This window comes from Amblyomma maculatum, chromosome 2 (genome assembly GCF_055883805.1).
Source record: "Amblyomma maculatum isolate TAMU_Amacu chromosome 2, ASM5588380v1, whole genome shotgun sequence".
Classification (NCBI taxonomy): domain Eukaryota; kingdom Metazoa; phylum Arthropoda; class Arachnida; order Ixodida; family Ixodidae; genus Amblyomma; species Amblyomma maculatum.
Window position 1 is genome coordinate 116,320,841 of NC_139345.1, and position 22,416 is coordinate 116,343,256.

General features: G+C 41.6%; 2 protein-coding genes across 3 annotated transcripts in view; one reads left to right on the top strand and one right to left on the bottom strand.

Moving 5' to 3' along the window:
- Positions 1 to 681: 681 nt before the first annotated feature.
- LOC146199640 (uncharacterized) lies at positions 682 to 18,981 on the bottom strand. Its single transcript, XM_084595163.1, has 8 exons — positions 18,383 to 18,981; positions 17,800 to 18,044; positions 17,528 to 17,591; positions 17,291 to 17,421; positions 13,809 to 13,927; positions 12,352 to 12,484; positions 11,266 to 11,362; positions 682 to 9,903 (listed from the first exon to the last, which is right to left on the bottom strand). The coding sequence occupies exons 1-8, from the start codon at positions 18,618 to 18,620 to the stop codon at positions 9,782 to 9,784; spliced, it is 1,149 nt and encodes a 382-aa protein (XP_084451289.1). The 5' UTR covers positions 18,621 to 18,981; the 3' UTR covers positions 682 to 9,781.
- LOC146199641 (tRNA endonuclease ANKZF1-like) overlaps positions 18,979 to 22,416 on the top strand; it is a 45,695-nt gene continuing 42,257 nt past the window's right edge. For both annotated transcript variants that reach the window (XM_084595162.1, XM_084595161.1), the window contains exon 1: positions 18,979 to 19,113. The gene's annotated coding sequence lies outside the window, so the exon portion shown is untranslated. The remainder of the gene's footprint in view (positions 19,114 to 22,416) is intronic.

The window sequence follows — 22,416 nt, forward strand, 5'->3', positions numbered from 1 at the left end:
GCAGCCTTTATCAAAAGTCTTCAGCGTCTTTAACAACCACAATGTATTTTAAAGACTAAGGGCAAGAATTCTTCTCCCCATGCAGATGTTTCTAGCTTGAAGAGTATTCTTGTGAGCCCTTGACTACATGGCTGAGAAGTAAACTATGCTGCCTGAAGACTTTTGACCAAAACTGTGCGTGATCATATACATCGATGCAGGCTCCATGCTCTCACACCCACACAGCAATGATTCGGAACGTTTGCGAATTCATTTCTCGACAGTGCAGCTCCTCGATTATATGGCTAGGGACGTTTATTTAAACTTGAACGCAACAACCAAATAAAAAATTACGGACTTTAGCTACTAAAGTAGTGAAAGGCGAATGCCTAAGAGCTGCATTCTGCTGCGCAACTGACACTAATGAGTAATTATTTAGTTAATCATTTATTAGCTAATTATCCAATTACTTTTATTAGTCCCCAATTGATAATTATTTAATTAGTAATTGATCATTGATTGCCATATGACCATATAAGGCATGCATTCGCGCATACTGTGGTGGGGCTCTGAGATTGGTCAAGACCTCTATGACGTCATCCCACCTAGGCCAACCAGAACGCCTCAAAAGCGGGACACATTTTGTCCATGACAGCATGAGCCATTAAAGGCTTTTGCCTTAAAAACAAAGACCACAATAGATTCTATAGTGCGACGCACGCAGTGTAAACTTTTATTCACTGGCCAAAAAATCATTCTCGCGTATATGTATCACATTCCCCATATACAGGTATCATACGTCTCTCTGAAAACCAAGGAGCATGGGCTTCAGCAGTTTCACATGCAAAGCAAGTTCACAGACTCTGTTCTCATTCCCAGCAATTGCACCAGGGCAGCCAGAATAAGTGCGATTTGACAAATTCATTACAACTTAGCAGTGCAGGTGTGCAATTAATCGCTACAATCCAAGTCAACAGTAATCGGCCAAAATCGACTCCACAATGGCTACTGTGCATCACAATTCCATTGACAAGCCTTACATCACGACACGACCAAAGCTTTTAGATGAAGGTCATTCAGCATTGAACCAATAAAGAGAAAGATGAAAATTTTTGCAGCAATACCACCACCGCCCCTGCCTGGGATTGTCGCACTGAAAATGTGCAGTTCATGTCTAGCAGCAATGATCCAGATGCAGCAGGCGTGCATGCTACTGGCCTGCACATGGCAGCATCTGGCAACCACAAATCAATCTGCGCATGCGCAATGCTACTGTATGCTGCACAGCATGCGGTAGCTGTAGTGGCATGTGTTATGCTAAAATTCTCTTTTGTGATGCTACCGTTACTGCTGTCACGACAATTTATTGAGCATGTGCAGATAGCCCTTACAGAGATTTATTTCATGATCCTTATTACTCTACAGGGTTCCTATGGTCCCCTTACTGCAATTGTTGAAAACGAGCATCTGCGTCTTAACAACATCGCAGTACACCATTGTTTGAGTGCCTACTTCACTGTGTGCACATTACCATTATTACTTCCTTGACTTTTCTTTAGTGCACACTAAACAATAATTCCACAGAATAAACTGTTGCAATCAAATAGGTGTGAATGCCAAAATAACCTTCAATTGCTTACATTTCTGAAGGTTGCTTCTATGGGAAGAAAATGTTAATACGAACCGTAGCTCAAAAACCCACTCCAGCTCAGCACCAAAATTTGAACCAACCGGCCATGCCGTGAAGCTCATCTAACAATCCGGATATTTCAAGTGAAGGTCGATACCCAAACTACTCAACAAAACAGCAGAATTTTGCTAGGCTCAAGATGGTTGACATAAAACATAGTACCATTACTTCCAATGAAACCCGAGACTGGCTCTGAAACTGTGCGCTGTGGCATGCTTTCATAGAAATGTCACACGCGTAAGAAAAGAATAAAACCATATAAACTACAACCAAACCAAATAACCCAAACGCCACCGGCCCAAAACAATAATAAATAAAGCACAGCATATAAGGCCACGCCTGAACGTGTCAGGTACACAAACTAGATACACATCTGGAGACAAATATAATAACCACTTTAAAGAGTGCAAGGTACTGCATGCAGATCACAACTTGCCCTAGATTAAATATACAGCCTCAGAATTAACTTGCCACCCATCACATACACACACACTATTCAGCAATGGATGCCAAGGCACCCCTTTCACAACGAAGGCAAAGGAAAATAGCACAGATGACATAATCAGTTCGTCTACTTATACTGTCTGATCCTATACATTGAACATAATATTCTTTTAAGTTAATCTGCCCTGATGGCTTGTCATAACTTGTGCTGCTGAGCACTATCAGAATGAAGTCGGCATTCATCTACAATAGACGCCTTTAGCAGACCGTGTTGCGTATTGCTGTCTACATTACTGGAGTTGCGGAATCCCTCCCACCGGCAGTGCACACGCACTTAATTGGTCCTGACGCGTGGCAGCTCGCCTTGAGGCCGTCAGATGGCGCTGGTTGCCCGTCAGTTTAGCGCACGCCCACCACGTCGGGACCAATCAGTGCAGAAGCACTGCTGGTGAGAGGGATCCTGCAACTCCGGTAATGCAGACGGCAACACACAACACGGTCTGCTAAAGGTGTTTAATAAAAGGTTGACGAAATGTTCATTTTTTTCAGCAGTGTTCACCCACACATTTGCCAGTAGACTCTTGTCTGTAGACTTTCATTAGAATTCAACAAGATGGATAAAGGCTGAGACTCAAAAAATATCTCAACAAAAGCGTGGCTGTTGTAAGTAAAGTGATGACATTCTGGAAAAGCCAGTCTGCAGGGATAAATCAGTAGTTAAAAAACCAAGGTCTGCATTGCTGGTATGTCAGCCCTTCAGTACCTGAAACTAATTACTACAGTCACAACGAAACTATACCATATGACGAAGTAAGGTATAAACGAAGGTGACCAAGATAATGCTTCACAAAGTGGGTATCAGGTACAGAACTTAGAATGAACCGAAGGCGAACTGCCATCTCAGTAATGGGTGCATATTCAGAGATCATTATGATGACCTAGGGTCATAAAAGGTTCTCTTCTCCAGGCACAAATGGGTAGTTTAATTCTGACCCAAACCTAAGCTTTCCCAGCAGTAACCCACCCACAAAATATAAGATGGCAGCAAAAAACAGGCTCAAAACCTTTTTTTTCCTGAGCCTTGACAAACATCTGGTGTGAAGCCTACTGCTAAAGTGGTTAGTGCAGACATTAAAAAATCCCCACTATATGTTTGAAACGAGAAGCATAGTAAAAGCCCACAAGTTTTTAATATTAGAAAAAACTGCGAATAGTGTACAAAACGTTTACGCATGATGCTACCCATGTGCATCCCCTCTCGGCAAACCAGTGTGAGCTGACTCTTCCAAAATGGCTGCTCTCAGCATTTGAAGGAAACAAACTTCATTTTATGAATTGCTGTTCGAATTTCCATTAAGTTTAATGATATGCGACATGAAAACTGAGATCCTTTCTTGTGTTCAATACACACAGCGTGATGAACTAGGCCTACTAGACGGAAATGGGGTAAGGTCTGGAATGTGCAGACTATTCTGGACCTTTCCTTCAATTGCTATAGATGAAATATGGGCACCATGAGCTACATGTAAGCCTTCGTCCGAATGTAGGCATTAAATTTTTAACAAAACAAAGTGTGAAGGTATGAGTGGAATCATGGGATCCTGCAGGGAAGTACTGCTTTAGGCTGGCCTTAATTTCCTTTTTACAAAGGTACGAGTTTTAAACAACCAAAATAGCATGCTAATAAGACAGCACTTGACTGCGCTTTATAAAAATCCAGTTAATCTCGTTACGTCAATATGTTAATTTTTAAATATGAAAAACGAATCACAACTTCTTTCAAAGTGCCTCGAGAAAGCAAAGTAGAATTTCCCTAGCAAAACTACATGGCTCAAGGTGGGTTTTGAGGTAAAAAAATTCATAATGCAATGAATCCATGCACATAGCACTCCTGAGCAAAAGTGTGCTTGCTTAAACACATTACTAAGCCTGTTAAATTTCACATTCCAAAACAAAATAAACACCCAGAGATAACACACCATATGTGGCTCCTTTGTATCTCTTTCATTTCACTTATGCATAGCCTTACTTCAAGCGAATGATTAAATTATAAGTTTGGAGGCATGAACACTTCACACCAAATGATTCATTTCTGCAATTACTTGCAAAGGCAAGTACAAATTTTGCTCAGTCATTATCACGAAATGCAACATAGTTACCAAGGTACATAAGTGGAGTGGGAATTGCAAAACCATAGTCTAGCACCCTGAGCGCAGAACAATGAGACCTACGTAAACATTCCAAACAGCTGTACACGCAATGCATCGGTATAAATGATGATGAACTGCATTGCCACAGTGTTTCAGCATAAATAGTATTTTCCTTAGTCGAAGCAAACGGCCGGTTCTATTTCAATTTTAAACACTTTCCACAAAGCAATTTTTACCAGCACATACACAGCATTATGGTACATTCTGTTCATTGTCAAGAGAAAAAGTAATTTATTATAGAATAAACTGGTGATTACTTCATTACTGGAAACATGACATACGAGTGCACAGGTACTACATAAAGGCCTCAGCACAAAGCATTATTCGTGAACCAAAGTTTTGTCACATTGGATTAAATATCAAGGCCTACTTTAGGTGTCAGTTCGGTTTATTTAAAGTGGTACAGGAACAAAGCTTTTGTGTATCAATGTTTTTGCACTAGAAGATTCCTACAAGCATGGTGAAAATTAACACAAAAGGCCATAGTGCAGTGCCACTAGTAAAACTTCAAACAATTTTTATTATTATTATTTTTTTTTTTTCAGTTCCAGTTAGTCCTTCTATGTGGCACCACATTCTACTTGTTTAAAACTAAGAAACCTCTCACACAAAAAAAAAGACTGCACGCTCGTGCCTCTGCCCGAAGTAGTTAAACCGCATATTAAGCTTACCACTGCATGTGCACGTGCCTTGATAATTTTGCTCTGCTCGAATGGTACGAGAGTCAATGCCATTTCTCTTCTGACGACAATGATGGATCTACTGAGCAGTCGCACTCTCACCACACAACCCCTACTAATGGGCTCTTGCATGACCCTCAGAGCAAATGGAATTTTTTTTGGCTAGCGGAGAGAGTACAGGAGAGTTAATCCTCGGCTCTTTTTCATTCTATGAACACAGAACCAGACAGAACCCTTCAATCTCTTTTTTGAAATGTTGTATAAGTAAAGGCGAAATCAGTTTCAAATCCTTTCATAGCCTCGCAGGCACTGCATGAATGAAGAGCATCAGAGACGCAGAGAGAGAGAGGAAAAATGTCTTTAAAAGCTTATGCACAAGTTCAGTAAAAAAAGACGGACGCTCAAATAGCCCGAGAACCAATCTGGTAATGAAAAATCAGTTTAAAGAAGCATAGAAGAAACTGACACTAGGGAATCGGAACAAGCTGAGCATGTCTGCAGATTGCTTTGTTACTACCATAACGCCATCTAAAACAACTACACAGCTTGCACCATGCAGTAGTGTAGATAGATGTACACACCACATACATCATTATGGTGTTGCACTACATGATGGCAATGCAGTTTACACTGGTTACATTGCTCTGTGGATCAATTTGTGCAATTTAACCAATCTATAAATGCATTATTGTGCTATCTTTTTTCATTAAATAGAAAGTAGGGAAAGTCTGTTCATTGTGCAGATATCCTCAAAAGATATCCTCACTAGCGTTCAGAATGTCCAGAAAGCTCACAAGTTACGTCCCAACAGGTCCTACGGCTCCTGAACTTCTATTACTATCCTCATGGTGGCATAAACTGCAAGTGCGTTCCACTGAAGCTATATGGAGGGCTCAGTGCCAAAACTGTCCATGCATATAAAAAGAATGCAAGGGAGCTTTCAACTAGTACAACTATCATAACAAGAAATTGGCCCTAATTGAATTAACGAGCCAGTACTGCTATTCTGTGCAAGTGACTGTAGTAAAAACGTGCTACATCAGTGATCCACATTAAACATCAGTCAGCACTGTTGATTATCGGAACAGTATCACCACGCTACACCCTGACTCAGTTTTGTGCTCATTAACGTCAGTTGTATCCGACGGCTTGGGCAGACTCGAACTGCATCGCACTATCAAAGTAAAGCACGTTATAGATGCAAACTGTGCGCAATCAAACCTCACAGTGAATGAAATGGCATCTTTGTGATTGGTAGGAGGTCTGCAAATAATCTTTATTCATGGATTCAGTTGCATGCACTGCAAGACCAAGTCATTCCATGAACAAAATGAGATCCATAAAGATGCAAATGTAGCACGCTATGTAAATAGGGCCCTTCATTTTCTGGTTTTGTTTTCCTTGGAATTTGCAGGTAAGATCGGTCAGTATCTACAAAGCTTGAACTCAGATAGGGATTGGGTTATTCATAAAATGTTCCCTAATTTGCGTTTCTTTGCTGAGGGTTACTTTTTGCAGAAAAAGACAATTTACTATAACTACTCGTCTTTGAGTGGGTATAAAATTATTGCTTTCTTTTTCCTTATTTTGTAAACAATAGGTAAATAGCAGGTTGCACTGAAAAACTATTTCAAATTAGATATTAGCTTTTTTTTCTCACCAATTGCAATTATTTTGTTCCATGCTATGCCATTCTCCTGCATAGCACTTTCACTTCTGTGTAAGGCCCGCCTACCTTTGCATATGAAAAATTATTCATTTAGCAACATAGCGTGCGCTTTAGAATGCTTCAAAGCCTTTTAGCAGCATGATGTTACTGTGGGCAGGCAGCACTTGGTACAGTGATGCTGCTAAGAACTGTGCTCTGCCCCTGCTTTTTTGCCTCTCGCTTCTGAATCATGCTTTTCAAGCTTGTCTTAAAATTAAGCTATATCATGAATAACAAGCATTAAAATATATTTGAAAAATTAGAACACCCAGAACGATTTAATTGCAGGACATCAGCTAACTCTCGTGTAAGTTTCGTGCAGTGGAAAACTAACTTTTAAGATGCATTGGCAGGATAGCTGGGTAAAATTTCTAAGGGCATTTACGATACTCCCTAATGCAAAATTTGAGTGCAGCTTTTTAAGCATTTTTGTGGTATATTGTGACAAAGGATTCGAGAGATGCTTGTCTGCATGTATGCGCAGTTAAGAAGCACTCTATTTTTTTCATGAGCCAAACAGAATTTCTCAAAAGAGAAAGAAAAGCCACAAGGGAGCAGAGCAGAGCTCGCGGCTCTTTTTTCTCTTTCTCTGAAAAATTCGCTTTGGCTTGTGACTCTCTCACTCGGTTACACCGGCAATGGCACCAACGGCGTCACGCTCGACTGCAGAATGGGTGCATAGGAGCTGTGCTCTAAAATCAGGTTTTATCCAAAAATGAAGGGCCCTTGTTACAATACGAGCATACATTTTGCTTTGTCTGCAATGTAAAAGTTGAATAAAAAAATAACCTGCAATGACACCTGTGAGTATCATAAATATAATAAGGTAAGCAACCATTCTCATGCAGCCATAGATGTTACATTAAACTACATAGTTCCTGAGAATAAATGCGGCATTAGAGGCTATAAAAAATTACTGATAAAAAATTGTTAAAAATTAGTGAAAGAAGAGTCAAGAAAAAAAAATTACTTATTCAAACATCGCAATGACAATGTAATGGGCACTTTGAAAGAGTAAGTGGACTATAACACGTGAACTGGTCTTGCACATACTCAGCATAGCATGAAGTGATAAAGAACAACTGGCAGCAACTTACAGCAGCACAGTGTTTTAGCATGATCTCTTGAGATGAGATCATATTACTATAAAGTGTCAAGGCTAAAGCCCTTCAAAAAGCATGACTTCAAAAACAAAGTGCCCTCTTATTCACTTCACACTGTAATAGCACACAAGTCAGGTCCTCATTTTCACCTTTATATATGCTTCTTGCAGCCTTTGCCTTGCCTCGAGGCTTTACCATCTCAAGCCTAACCTGGCATCAGTGACTATTGACTTTCTTCATGTGCCTGACAGCAAGAAGTTCATCACCCACAAATACATGTTCAGAAGGACATGACACACCATGCCAGCAAGAAAACACAGGTTTCAATCCTCTGACAGTGCACTGTGGTTAAATTGAGGCTACGCAAGGTCTACAAGAAGCACTCAAGACACCTTAGAAATGACACCATTTTTAATGCACACAAACTGATATAGTGCCCTTAACCTTTCTTCAACCCGTCAAGGCGCTTTGCATACAAATGTGTAATTACAAACTTGCAGCTTCTCCTGAGAGTGTGCTCTAACTTCTTTGTTTCAGGCAAATTTATAATCCTTCACATTGCAAATATAAAGCCATTTTTAATGAGAGCTAGCAAATGATGCAGAAATATATCAGAAAAATGGGAGCATGATAGCCCGTCTTCTTCCCAGTGACATTGTTAAAGGGAGGCAAGAGGTCGCGGTCGGCACCCAAAAATTTTCCAAGCTGAAGAAAAGTTTCCTGAGCAAGTCGCACAGTTTCTGGAGAGAACAAGCTCACTGACTCGCTTGAAGTTGACATATGATGCCCTAACCATTGCATTTGTTTCCTTACTTTTCTGCACAGCGATGCCACACAGCAGTCATGCCTACCCAAAATTTACATTTATACACAGACTCCCTTCCTTCCCTTCCCTCCCCACCACAAATTTCCTGGCTCCACCCGTGCTTTGGCCATTTCCTGATGAGATATTTTGCCTCTAATACTAATACCTAAAATTTTTCTCTGAATTCCTACATCATGTGTACCTTTGAAGAACGAAATGATTCACCGATCCTCAGATATTTCATAAATCCTGGTATTTCTATATTACAGTTCCAATTATTTTAACAGTTTTTAAGAAATTTTATGTGCGTTTAAAAAACAAACTATAGTGGCTAACAAAGCTTCTTTCTTGAGGCATAGATATAGATTTAGGCCAAGAAATAATTGTTTTTTGAGTCAAAACAATAAATGACATCTGCAAGGGTTAAAACAGCACACTAGTACTCTTCTCTGTCGAGACAGAATGTATTTGATGACAGTTGTTTCAAAATCGAAACAAAGCATCTGCCACTGAACAGCATCAAACTAGAACATAAATACAAATTCCTTTAATAAAAACAGCAGCGGCCCCATGCTGCTGCAGTTCCCTATAGCATCTAGAGCTAGCAGGAACTACGCCAGTTCTCAGTTTTAAAAAAATCCAGCAAGAAGGGGCTAGTGGACAGCACGTGGGATGTGTTCATTGCCACGAGGCACTATTGCGGCCGTGTCTATTACAGTGCTGTAATCATACAATCCAAGGCACTGCCACTCTTACTCCTTAAAAATTAATCTTGCCATTTCCAGATGAGCAACTTTATCACTGCATGCCTAAAAACTAACTCGCTATTTCGTTTGCTCTGCTAGTGCATCTACTTGTCTTGAAATGTGCTTTCTTAAAGACAGGCCTTCTCATTTGGTAGCCAATGATGTAACCTCCACATACTTGGGTTAGTCCACTGAATCACTTGGTGGAATGAGAGAGGTGGATTAGGTTCCCTTACAGATTATGTGCCAGTCTTTCGCTCCGAGCTGCAGTTCGCTAGATTCGATCCCAGCAATGCAAGCTGCATGTATGTGCGCATGTAAGTTTTTGTGTATAATAAATAATATGTGTATGCCTGCATATGCATAAATATATGTACATAGGATCTGTTTAACTTAGGAACCGTTTCATGCATAAGTTATATTGCCGAAGAGTTGTTGTGGAAGCGATGCTTGGTCTCCCCAGTGGGCACCATTGCCGAAGGGTAGAAATTGTGCAGTGGCATGTGCACAGTGTCGATGAGTTGACAGTAGTTCGGCTCTGAAAAGAGGCCAGTGGGAGACAAGAATGTTGGCAACTCTGGACAGCAGAGCCGCAGGCTTTAAATGACAAACCCCACCAATTTCATGCCACAAGGTGCTCTCACTTCACAAGTTCTTCACTTCTAATGCTTGTTCCAGTAGTGTTGGCCTGACAAATGAATGGCAACCCTACTACTCAGTAAAGTACTGTCCCGTTGACAACACAAAGAGAAAGGAAACACTATGTGTAGGTATGTGGCATACCGCCAATACATTATAATAGTGGTTGCGGAAACAAAAATCTAACCTTCGGCGCTGTACAGAAATGTTGTGGTTCTTATCACATTAACAAGTTGAAGAAGCGACATAAATACAGTGAAACGAACATTTGTTGCAACGAACCATGAACACGTCTTGTCACAAGAACAGGTTCCATATGTCCTGTCACTCAATGCAAGCAGCAATAAACATCACCTGAAGATGACGTCCATATGAATGACTGAAGTGCCCCCACAGTTTCACACCTAGCTAGCCTTACCTTCAAAAGGTTGAAGGAATCAACTACTAAAATTTAAGCACTAAAATTATTCTGGTGTAACGGAAAACTTGTTCTATATTGTGTTCCACTCCACAATGGTTTTGTTAGAAACACTGTAAGAAGTCTTTCTGAAAAGAATTTTGTTATCTTTGAATGTGCCCGTTTTTTTAGTACATCACAGTGATGGAAACAATGATCAAAAAGCCTGATTGCACATCAGCGAATGTGATGGACCAGAAACTAACATAAATCTCATTTACCAGACAGCACTCAAGCATTTTAGTATTTCCACACCTAACATATTATGGCAAAATAAAATGACATACACCTTGCTGATGAAAGTGCTGGGTACTGTGGTTATAGCTTCATCCAAAAAAGAAAACACTGTGGTACTCTCTAGTGACAAAAGCTAAAAGCTCGTCATAGGCAGTGTGAATGGAGAGCTGCTTTTAATCAAAGAATACAGTGTGAAGAGTGCGAACTATGTAAAATAAAACGTGATCAACAGTACTGAAAAAAAAAAAATGCTAAGGGCTTAAAAAGTGACACTTTAACAAGACATGGCTTTGTGGTAGGATATAGTGATAATGACAGGGTTTCACTGGAATGATAGCATTTCATTTTGCTTTATGCAATTTTTCTGTCAAAGTAAACATGTCAAGTCCTCTTTTTATGGATATTTGGATATGAAGTGCTCGATCCTTATGATATGAGATAAGATTACTCTATTTCCGCCACAACCTCATGATAGGTTTTGGTCTGTTTTCAGTCTTTCAACTGTTCATACATCGCCACAAAGTTTTCTTCAAAGAGCCACAAGTGCCATGAGCACAGACTGCTCACCTTCATCGGGTGACAGGAAGTGATGCCTCACCAAGAAGTCCAGCAGGATGGGACAGCTTGTAATCTTGAACTCTTCGGACAAAACTAAATTTCTGACCTGCGAACAGGACAGCCACTGTCAAATAAAAGAGGGCCCAACTCAGGGCCACTGGGTGACAGCATGCATTTGCAGACCACATGTACTACACCACATGAGGCAACCAGATTTAATGACTATACTACTAGTTGCAACACTACGCTATACTAGAGGAGCTGCTGCTCTGTCGGCAAGCAAGAAATTCAAAAAGTAGCTTGGTTGCTTCTACTTGCACAATACAAGTACAGCTGCGACTAACGCCCAATCAGGATCATGCAGGCATTTTTAATAAGTTGCTGAAGGCAGGGTTTCAACTTTTGAATGATGATTCATCAAGTTTATGTAACTCAGCAACTCTGATCAGCAGCTCTTAGCAAGAGAAATTGAACACATACACAAACCATGATATAGTAATAACATTTCTGTGCAAATCCTCACTATGATACAAAATCTTATCAATAGCAACCAAGAAGAGAATGTAAAATGCCTTTTTAACTATATGGCCAGATCCTTGATCAACATGTGCCTTAATGTCTATTGAGAGTAGGAGAGAAAAACGAAATAAGATGTTCGAAGCACAAACAAAAGTCCTTATTAATGTGCACAACAAGATCATGATGAAAGTACCAAGTAACAAAGTCAGCAGTGCAATCATTACAAGCACAAGCTACAACAACAAATTGATACATTGCAGCTTTTCATATTTTGAATGCATACACTGTTATATTACACACCATGCCCCCATGCTCAAAATTTCCCAGTCTGGAGCTCCGAGATTTATGCTTCTTACAGAGCATGGCTTGACTTATGACTGCAAATTACGAGCGCTGCGACGAAGAACAACAACGAGAGAGTAATGACAAGGACAGGAGTGCCTGTTCTTGTCATTACTCTCTCGTTGTTGTTCTCCGTCGCAGCGCTCATAATTTGCAATCATGTACCAACTAGCTCAACTTTCCCTATTACTGCGACTTATGACCATGCATGCACATGTCAACAGATGTAAATACCTCTGGAATTGTCATAAGGTAGAAGTTGTCCACTTCGTTGTCTGAGCACTGAGGTTGAAAGTCTGCTGGAAGCTCCAGGTCAAAGACAAAGATAGTTTCCGGGAATATGCCTCGCTCATCTTCATATACAAATCTGCAAGAAACATTCAAACATATCAAAACAAGGATCCTAGAAATTCCACTGAATCATTGAACAGTAAAGCTGCAAGAATAAATGAAGAAAACCTTTGAGACACTGGATTCAAATTCACAAGTTAGTACTTGGTGCTAAACTTAAAACGATGACAAATGACAATCTTTCAGCTAGTCGCATCTTCTCTTTACTTTCTTCTAAAAAGAAAAAAATCGTAAGTTGGTTTATAGGAAAAGAAAAGTGCAATATACATGTCACGCTTTCTCCATGGACACCTGAACCATGCTGTGAGGAAAGGGAGGAAAAGTGGAAAGAGATGCAGAGGACTAGAGAGTAATTTTGACCACCTGGAGATCTTTAAGTTGCATTGACATTGTACAGCACATGGACGTCTTTCCGTTTCGCCTCTATCGAAACGCAGCTGTTGGTGGTCTTATAAAAAAAGCCTCTCTAGAAATTTGCCCATCACTTTCTGTGTAACAATAAAGAGCCAATGTGGTAAAACACTCCATTTTTTTTATGCATTTCCCTTTTTGATTTAATGCAATTGAGGTGCAGTATAGCAACTTTTTCTAAAATGAATTGGTCACAGAATACAACCATTCAGAATATCGTACTCCTATCGGAACTGGCATGCCAAAGACCAATTAAGGAGTTGAGAGCCAGAGGACGAAGTGCCCTCCACTTTTACCCAGTGTTTTTACACGACATCGCTCACAAAGCATGCAAGCATGCACTTAGAAAGCGCTTTCGGTCTCATAAAATTTAAAACAACATGAAAAAGGTGAGGATGACAATGGCCATAAAAGTAACAAGATAGGTGCAGAGACGGCAGAGGCAACAGGTTTTTGCCATCTGCAACCTGTTCACAATGCTAGGCACTGAGAATGCCAGTCAGTAGAAAGGCCAGTGGCTTTCAATGCAATGACTGTTAAGCTCACAAAGTGCCATATGAATACTGCATCCAGCTTTGAAAATGCATATGACAGCCAAATGAGGACAATTTACAGTGTGTGCCGGGCCATACTGTACTCCCAAGAAAAATGCCCTGGTAACCTCCTGCCTACTGTCTGTGTTGTACAGGAAGGTCCCCATGTAATGAAAGGCAACTGAATTCTCGATGGAATGCATATCCTTTGGCAAGTATTTTAACCAAATATTTTGTGAGTGGATGTATGAAAACTTTTTACATCTTTGGTTTCATCGCTAGCCAGTTTGCCCATATTCTGCCAGTTTCCACATGTAGTTCCCAATTTCCTGAAATACAGCCCACAATGTGGTGCATTAAAGAGGGAAGAAACTGCATAATAAAGAAGACACCTACGACACATTTCCAGTTGGCCGGATTGCACTCAGCAGGTTATCTGGCAAAGAGGCTTCCTCCTGTGCTTCTTTGCGGACGCACTGGGTCAGGGTGTAGCCTACACAAAACCCTCCCGTCACCTGGAAAACAGCGCACTGCGCATGACTTCCCAGTAATCAGACTGTCGTGCTATTACAAGATCACGAACAAAACCTTTTGCCAAATTAAAAAAAAAAGAGAGAGAGAGAGAAGAAATGAGAAAACCAGCTATTCATAACTGCTGTTCTCAGACCTGACAAAGAATCTGAGTAATGTGTCGATCCAGGTTTGGGGAGAGACAGTGGGGGGAGGTTAGCTGGCAGAAAAAAAGGACTGGATGTTCTTACCGTATTTTCCGGTGTGTAAGACGCCATTTTTCTAACAACATTTTCGGTAGTGCGCCTGAGCACTATCACGAGAAATCGGCGACTATGTACCAGGATGAAGCCATTCAATGCTTTGAGTAATAATAAAGTGTTTCTGCTCTCAATGAGCGAGTTTTTTCAAGCATAAGTGTTGCTTCTTTTTTTTTATATCATTCGCATGCACACGTAACAAAGTTTTTTTCAGGTACATAGCATGTGATAGTCGAGCAAACATATATAGTCAAGTCCTACTGCCCTAACATGAATAAAGAGAGGTGCGTCTCATACAAGAGTGTGTCTTATATACCGATTTCTTCGTTGAAAGCCTCGAAATATGAGGGCAGTGTCTTATACAAAGGTGCGTCTTATAAACCGGAAAATATAGTATGTACTTCCCTTTAAATTCCCTAATTTGGAAAATGCTTGCATCTGGCCATATCTTCCTTTAGAAGAGGCCTGGTGTGGGCTGGCTGGTTTATCATGATGCAATAAGAATGTAACAGCCTCAACATTTAGTACCAATGCACAAATATATATTTCGTACTTACTGGATTCAGGCAACTGTCAGTATGATGTGACAAGTGCAGGTATGGTATTCTAACTGAATTAATACACAACTTCTACTTTCGGCTTGTTCACTTAGTTTCATTCCTCATGATTAGCATATTTTTCTTTTTTATCTCCTTTTATTGCTTTTTATTATCCTCCCTGACCCAGCCAAGCTACACAACAATTCGGAATGGCCATTTAAGTCTCTAGTTGCCATGGCCCACTTAGCTTTTCTGTACTCACTTTTTCTCTCTACTGACAGCTGTCTTGGCCTTGCTGTTTGACAAATGGTAATTTCTTTTTTTTTTTAGTTCTTTCAATGCATGTTTTCGCAATATTTTCTTGTCCAAAGCTAGTCTGTAAATTTCAAAGCTGTACCAAAGGGACAATTTCAATTGTAAAATATATTACAGAATTGGTTATGCAAATTCTTTAACAGTGAAGAGACTTTAGCGAGAATTATGCATTGCATTAGCAGATTTATGGAGACAGTGTTTCATTATCAAGACATGAAGTGTCAGCTAGTTATGCATGTCTTAAATGTTTTAATACGAAGTTCTATGAATGAAAAGACCAAGAGATTTGGGAAAAGAGTAAAAGTATACACATGTTGTAAATTAGCTAATTTTCACAAGCTCAAACTTTGATAATGTAGCTAAGCCACAATTTAGAAATTCCTCGAGAACCTAAATTTCATGAAGCAGAAGTTTTGTTTGGTTTGGTTTATATACAGTTCAGCATCTCAAAGCAACACTGGCCATAAGGGGTCTTGCAGTTGGGAGGGGGGGGGGGGGGGGCTCTAGTAATATTGATTACCTGGGGTTCTGTAACATGCACTGACATTGCACAGTACACAAGCACCTTGCATTTTGCCTTCATCAAAATGTGACCACCAGGGGTTGGGATTGAACCCGCGGCCCCAGTATCAGCAGTCGAATGCCACAACTACAGAGCCAACATAGCACGGCTAAAGCAGGACTGGCATGTCCTTTCGTGCTCACATCTTCCACACACTTTGCAGTGAGCACAAACTGCAGTAGAGGTAAGGTTGGACCTAAGAATAAACGTGAAGTCCACTCCCATGGCAGACTTGCGGAAGCTTACAGTGAATTCGAAGGGTGCAAAGCTCCTGAGAAAAACAGGCACTTAATGTCACTTATTGTGAAAAATGTATCTAAGTATTCATGAATTCTGCCTGATGTTAGTTGTATCAAATGCATACTGAAGCCGGGGTGGCGCAGTGGTTAGGGCGCTCGACCACTGTTCCCAAGGACGCGGGATCGAATCCCGGCCTCGGCGGCCGCTTTTCCATGGAGGCGAAAAGCAAGGCGCCCGTGTGCTGTGCGATGTCAGTGCACGTTAAAAAACCCCAGGTGGTCGAAATTTCCGGAGTCCTCCACTACGGCGTCTCTCATAGCCTGAGTCGCTTTGGGACGTTAAACCCCACAAACCAAACCAAACCAAACCATCTTGTTTTTTTCTTTTTTTGATGGGACAAATTATGTTGATGTCTTTCTAAAGCCACTTACAGGAACAATTTTTCATGCTGCCTGAGACTGGCAAAAATGCAAAACCTGGGTCTCCGTGAAAATAAGTCATTTACTGCTTGTCACTGCATATCCCCAAGAAAACCTTCCTTCGCTACGTCCAAAAATCACAGTGACCGAAACGGCTACAATGTGTGCAAAAAGTGGATGCCTAAAGGGCCAAGATGATAAAGGCTTTTAGAATAAACGGACAATATTGACTGAAACAAAGTTAGACCACATATACTAATATGTGGGAAGACAAGAACGGAAGTAATTGGAGACAAGCCCACATGAGAAAACTGTGCTGAACTGGGGGATGCGCCTTTTCTTTGGATTGGCTTACAATATGCATGAGTATACTGCACGACATTCTCTCACGTCTTTCATTTTCTCGAGAGGAAAGTGATATGCTAGCCCCTACGTACCAAGCCAGAGAAAATAGCCCGCATTGCTCTGCATGCCTGTTTGCATGCAGCAATGTTTTTATTTTGGCTTGTTATAAATGATGAATTTATGCCACCCAAAACACGATATCACAATACATTGTTATTGTCTATAATAAAGGGCTGGTTAAACAGGCTACTGGCTACAAAGGGCAGAATTTGTACAAAGGCACAGTACAGAATGTGAGCTCCTCATGAGAGAAAGCACATTTATTACACCAATTATGAAGAAACTTATCAGATTAATGTAATAAAGGTAGCTTATTTACTTACTGACCTCTTTCTAATCAAATCACAAAAACTCATCGTCACTTTTATCTATTTAAGTAAAGTTATATCACTTAAAGTCCAATCACTTTTTTATTTAGTCTTTATAAATGAAGTTTGTGTTGCTCCTCACTTCCGTGTAACAGATTTTATACTTTGATTCATTCATTAGAAACGAATTTCTTCTTGTTTACATGCAGCTTACATGTCAAAAAGTCCGTTTATTCATTGATTCATTCATTCTGGACAAGTTCGTTCGAGCTCGATCGATGCAACATAAATAATATACACGAACATGCATTGGACCTTACCATATTGTCGATCTTGTTAGGAAAGGTTTCCTTCGTTGCCGATCTCCTCTGAAACCAGACGCTCATAGATCCGTCAGGCCGTCTCACGTATCCATTGATGTGCACGCCGTATCGCTTCAGACCGAACAGGCCTTCGTGCAAACAAACGAACATATATCATTACTGCATTGCAGAAATCGCTAACAAGGAAGGAAATTTAAAGAAAGCAAAAACCGAAAGCAATATTGGGTCGCTTACAGGTTGCGGATCTTTCCATCTTCATAGCTGGCTTGTCACCAAACCTGGCACTGACATCGTAGCACTAGCAAAGGAAAAAGAAAACGCCGGTGTCAGATAGTTTAAATAGTGCTGGACACAGCGACGTAACTATCGCGTTTCCAACTAGCTCCGAGACCAAATAATGAGCCAACTGAATGGACTGAACAGCTATATTTAGAACCAGCGGAAAGGCGAGCGCGCAACTCAGTCCAAGAAACGTAAACAACAGCGTACCGATGCAGTGGACATACCTCATTCCTCCATCCCTTCAGTGTTTTGAAGATATTCTTCCTCCGTATATCCTGCAATACGTCGGCGACCTTTGAGCTGCGCTCCTCGTACGTCTTCCAACTCGGATTCAGAACAACCCGATTCGTTTTGACATCGTACTGAAAGGCATCCTTGTAGGGAGCAAGGTGCATCCAATCGTTTGGCCGAATGAAGCCCATTTGCTCGTCCCCGATAAAAAATGGCTTGCACTTCTCATGGTAGAAGCCTGCAGAAAGAGCGTCGAGATCAATTCAGACGCGCTCGAAACGCCTCCAATGCCACGAAGCGCGAAGTCGCCGCGGCTGCTTCAGCCATCGCATCCGCGCGCATCACGCTTGGAAATGTGGTTTCATTTTCGTAGATTTGCAGCTCACTTTTGCAACTTGCATGCCTTCTAAAGATCGTAACACATCAACGACAAAATCTGTTTTGTGGAGCAGCAGATTGTGTTTCAAGAATCCCAAAGAAAATTCGGTATTTGTACACGTTCGGCGTACATGGTACAGATGAGCATCCGATCGTGCAGAGTACGCGTTTAGAAAAATTAATCGACGCAAGACTTACTGATTCGTGTGATGTCAAAATTTTCCAACAAGCGCTGCAATTTTGCCGACCAGTTCATGCCGGCAGCAGGTGTATGAGCGTGCGATGCGCGGCAAAGTCCCGGAGCAGTTGGCCCACAGGAGCTTGTGCGCGCGATCGCAGCAGACTGCTTCCAAGCGCCTGCTGCCGCCAGGCCAGACCAAGCAATGCGTGCATTGTTTTCAGCCGTGCGCAGAACCGCTAGCAAAATGACGCTCATTACTTGGTTCGTGTCTGCCAAATTGGCCGGTTTACAAGAGCGATCGGCACGTTCAAGACGCTAGCTATTATCAACTGTATCTTGGCTTTCACTCCAAATACTTTGGAAATATTTCGCTAACCGCATTTAAAACAGCTCATACGAAAGGGGAATAGTGCGCGGCACGAACAGCGAAATACTGTGCTAGCTCTCGAAGAGTGTCCCTTTAAATATTTGTACCCCAGATCAGTTTTGTGACGCTGTCCAACTGCTGATCGAGGTTTATCAGCTGGCGGCTCACTCAGCCGCCCAGCGAGGGACGAAGAAAGGCAAAACATAAACAGCCTTTCCAGACAGCGCACACGTGCACACATACACACATACGCACGAAGGCTGAAAAAAAAACAAAATGCTTCCTCAGGTGGCGCCACCTTTCCGAGCGATTGTAGCGATTGCAGCAAGGCCAAGACCAAGAGGCCAAAATCCTTGTCGGGAGCGCGTGGTCTGCCAAAATGTGAGTTGTGCTTCATTCATTCTCAAACAGCCAACGATGTATTAAGTACGCCCTAGCTCTTGTAGTCGGATTTGCGTTGCGCACGATTACATAATGGCCATATGCGAACGCAGTAGCTAATAAAACGCTTCATCACCAGTGACGTTGCGTAATAGGGTGAAAACCACTGTACGCATTCGATGCGGAATGAACTAGAAGTTTGACTGGTCTGCATCACTTGTACCTTCACATATATGAGTAATCTTGGGAAGTACACAATAGAATGAATGGATTACGTTCTAGCGTTAGATAAACTGCAGGCATCAGCAAGGTTGCTTCTTTCACAGATTGCTCTTGTTTTTTCACCCACTTATAAATCTAGGAAACTAGTGCAAAAGAAAAAAAAAAGCAGCAGCGATACTCTGCTGTTAATCACCTTTTAATTACCATTTATTTACAAAATCAGGTTTTTGTGCTCACAACAAAGCGTCATTTATATTGACCATTCTTCAGACGCATGAGTGGTTCGCAAAAGCAAAATAGCTCATGTCGGAGTAGGTTTTTTGCCCACTTGCATTATGTCTGCCTGCATCGAAAATAAATTGAGCAAGTGAAAGAGGAAAACAGTGAAATTGAAATGTATGTGACACTTTTGGTAGCCAACAGCAGAGCTCTTGGATCGGTTTTGCAACAAACGCTTCGATGTGCTGTGGATGGCGTGCGACAGTTGTGATGTGTAGCCACGAGTTTGCATTAGCAAAGCTTGGCTGGAAGCTAATCAGTATCTCCATAACACACTGCAGACTTCGTAACTGAAAGGTTAAAGGCCATGCAGAATTTGATCACAATGAATCCACCTATAGTGGTTACAAAGGATTTCCACAGTGATGCTGACCAACCACGAACAACCTGTGCCTTCAATGCCTACAGGTTGACTTGGCATATTGCTGGATGTTGGAAAAGCCTTACTATAATGAAAAAAATATTCGGCTAACTGGTTTGGCTTCTCTGTTTCTCATGCGTAGTCTGATCTCTTCCTATCCTCGCTTGGTCGTTGCTGCATTCCGACAACTCCCGGGTGGTCTGCCCTTCTGCGTGGGGCGGTAGAGTAGGAGTTCCGACTTTTTCGGCGAACATCGTAATCCCGTACCCACGAGGTATTCCTCTATTGTCTCGATTGCTAGTTGCAGTGTTTCGATGTGACCGTCGCTGCCTTTGTGCACCCAAGAGATTATATCGTCGGCGTATATGGTGTGTCCGGCGTCTTTCAGTAGGGTCCTTGGCATGGTAATCTAGGGCAACGGCGAAATGATCACTAAATTAAAGCACTCAAGTTGCGACAAGCTGTTTAGTGGCATATCTTATGCAGATTCGAACACAAGCAGCCATCGAATGCAGAAGGCGACCGAGGTAGCAAGACGCACCAATGGCCTTTATTCTTCAGACGAAAGAGAAAAAAAGGGCAGCGAACCAATGAGGTCCTGAGCTGAGGACACCACTTTCATGACCACATTGTGTAAATTCGTCCTCTTCGTTCTTCACTACATCATCTCTTTGACTTCATCAACTTTCACTCCTACCTTCATCTCTTCACTCGTGGCACAGTCGAGGTGTCCACCATGAAGTGAGCATTTCTTGGGCTTGTTTATTTCATGTAGTAAGGTTATTGCTCATGTCGTGTAAATACCTGCCACTTATGGCCTTGATTGGGATCCGAACCCGGAGCGGCATAACAGATCTGCTTTCCTTCCCACTGCTTTGGACCACTCAGCTGGCATCATAGTCCGTGTGTTGAACTACCGGTTTCTTGTGCTGTGGACCTCATTGTCTTTATCAGCCCTGCCGGGTTGGCACTGTGGTTAGGGCGCTTGACTATTATGCCCAAAAATGCGGGATCGAATCCCGGCCTCGGTGGCAGCTTTTCGATAGAGGTGAAAAGCTAGGCACCTGTGGGCAGTGCAATGTCAGTGCACGTTAAAGAACCTCAGGTGATCGAAATTTTCAGACATCTCTACTATGGTGTCTCTCATAGCCTGAGTCGCTTTGGGACGTTAAACCCCATAAACCAAACCGAGCCATCATTGTCGTCAACTTTTGCTCATGCCGCTATGCTTTGAATAACGTCTTCATTAACTTTCATTCATATTATATTCTGTTCGAACTCTAGTTTGTGCGTCACCTTTCACTTGTCAGCTCAAGTTTCAGTGCCTGGCTTTTTTTGTGCACAGTTTCCGCATGCAAGAGCACGCAGACTCTTCGAGCCAAAAAGAAAATGCAAGAAAGTGCCATTTAACGAGTATGAAGCAGGTCTCACAGAAATGGCAGGAGAGTTGAATTAGAGCAACAGGATAGCAAAGTAGTTAAATTACCATTTGTGTGAACGAATGCAGTTTGGCAACAAAAGTAACTGTCATAAAATCAAAGCCCACATGCTTAAACATTTGCCTCCTCATATATCACACTGAACGCTAGTGGATTTTATTTAGACACATTGTATCAGGTCCTAAATGTGTTTTATGAAGTCATACTGAGGCTGCAAGAAGCATGACTATAGGGTATATAAATATAATACTTAACTAACACAGTTTTGCAGCCAGGGTTGTTCACTGTATTTGGGTTGCAGAGCCACTGCCATAATACATTTTTTGACCGTAGTACCAAACTCATTCGAAATAACTGAGAGTTTGTTATAACAGTGGAAGTTATAAGTAGCACAATGCAGAAAAAGACGCAGCTGAAGAAATTCATCCCTTTAAATTCAACCACACTATCTAAAAATTCCCACTTCCCACAGGCATGGCAATCGTAGAGTTTCACAGATGTATGACATATGAAGTCCTCTTTCCTTTCCCCCCTCACAAAAAAAAGGAGTAAAAATACATAGCCCTGGAACTGCAGAAGGCAGGCCTGCTGCGTGCCGACAGGCATATCAGCGCTGTTGCATGGCATGGCTCACTAGCCGAGCCGATTTTGTGGCAGCATAATTTCCACAGTCGGCGGCATTCCATACTGCTGCTGTTAGCAGGCAGCATGCAATTGATGCTTTGCTACTTTGTACAATTGCTACTTTCTCCATGCATGTGGCTTGTGCTAGCTGCATTGCTGTATCCTTGCAATTTTGAGAATTGGACGCCCCAAGATGACTTCATGGATGACTTCATGATTCCAAGAGCTGCCAATCCACTTATTGATTCCGGGCTGTGTACCGTGTTCTACTTCAGCTGCGAAAAGTAAAGCTCTCAGTGTCGCAATGAAGAAGGCTAATCTTATTGAACCTGCTCAAGGAGTGAAGAACTGTGACTTGAAGACACGATCAAAGTTGAC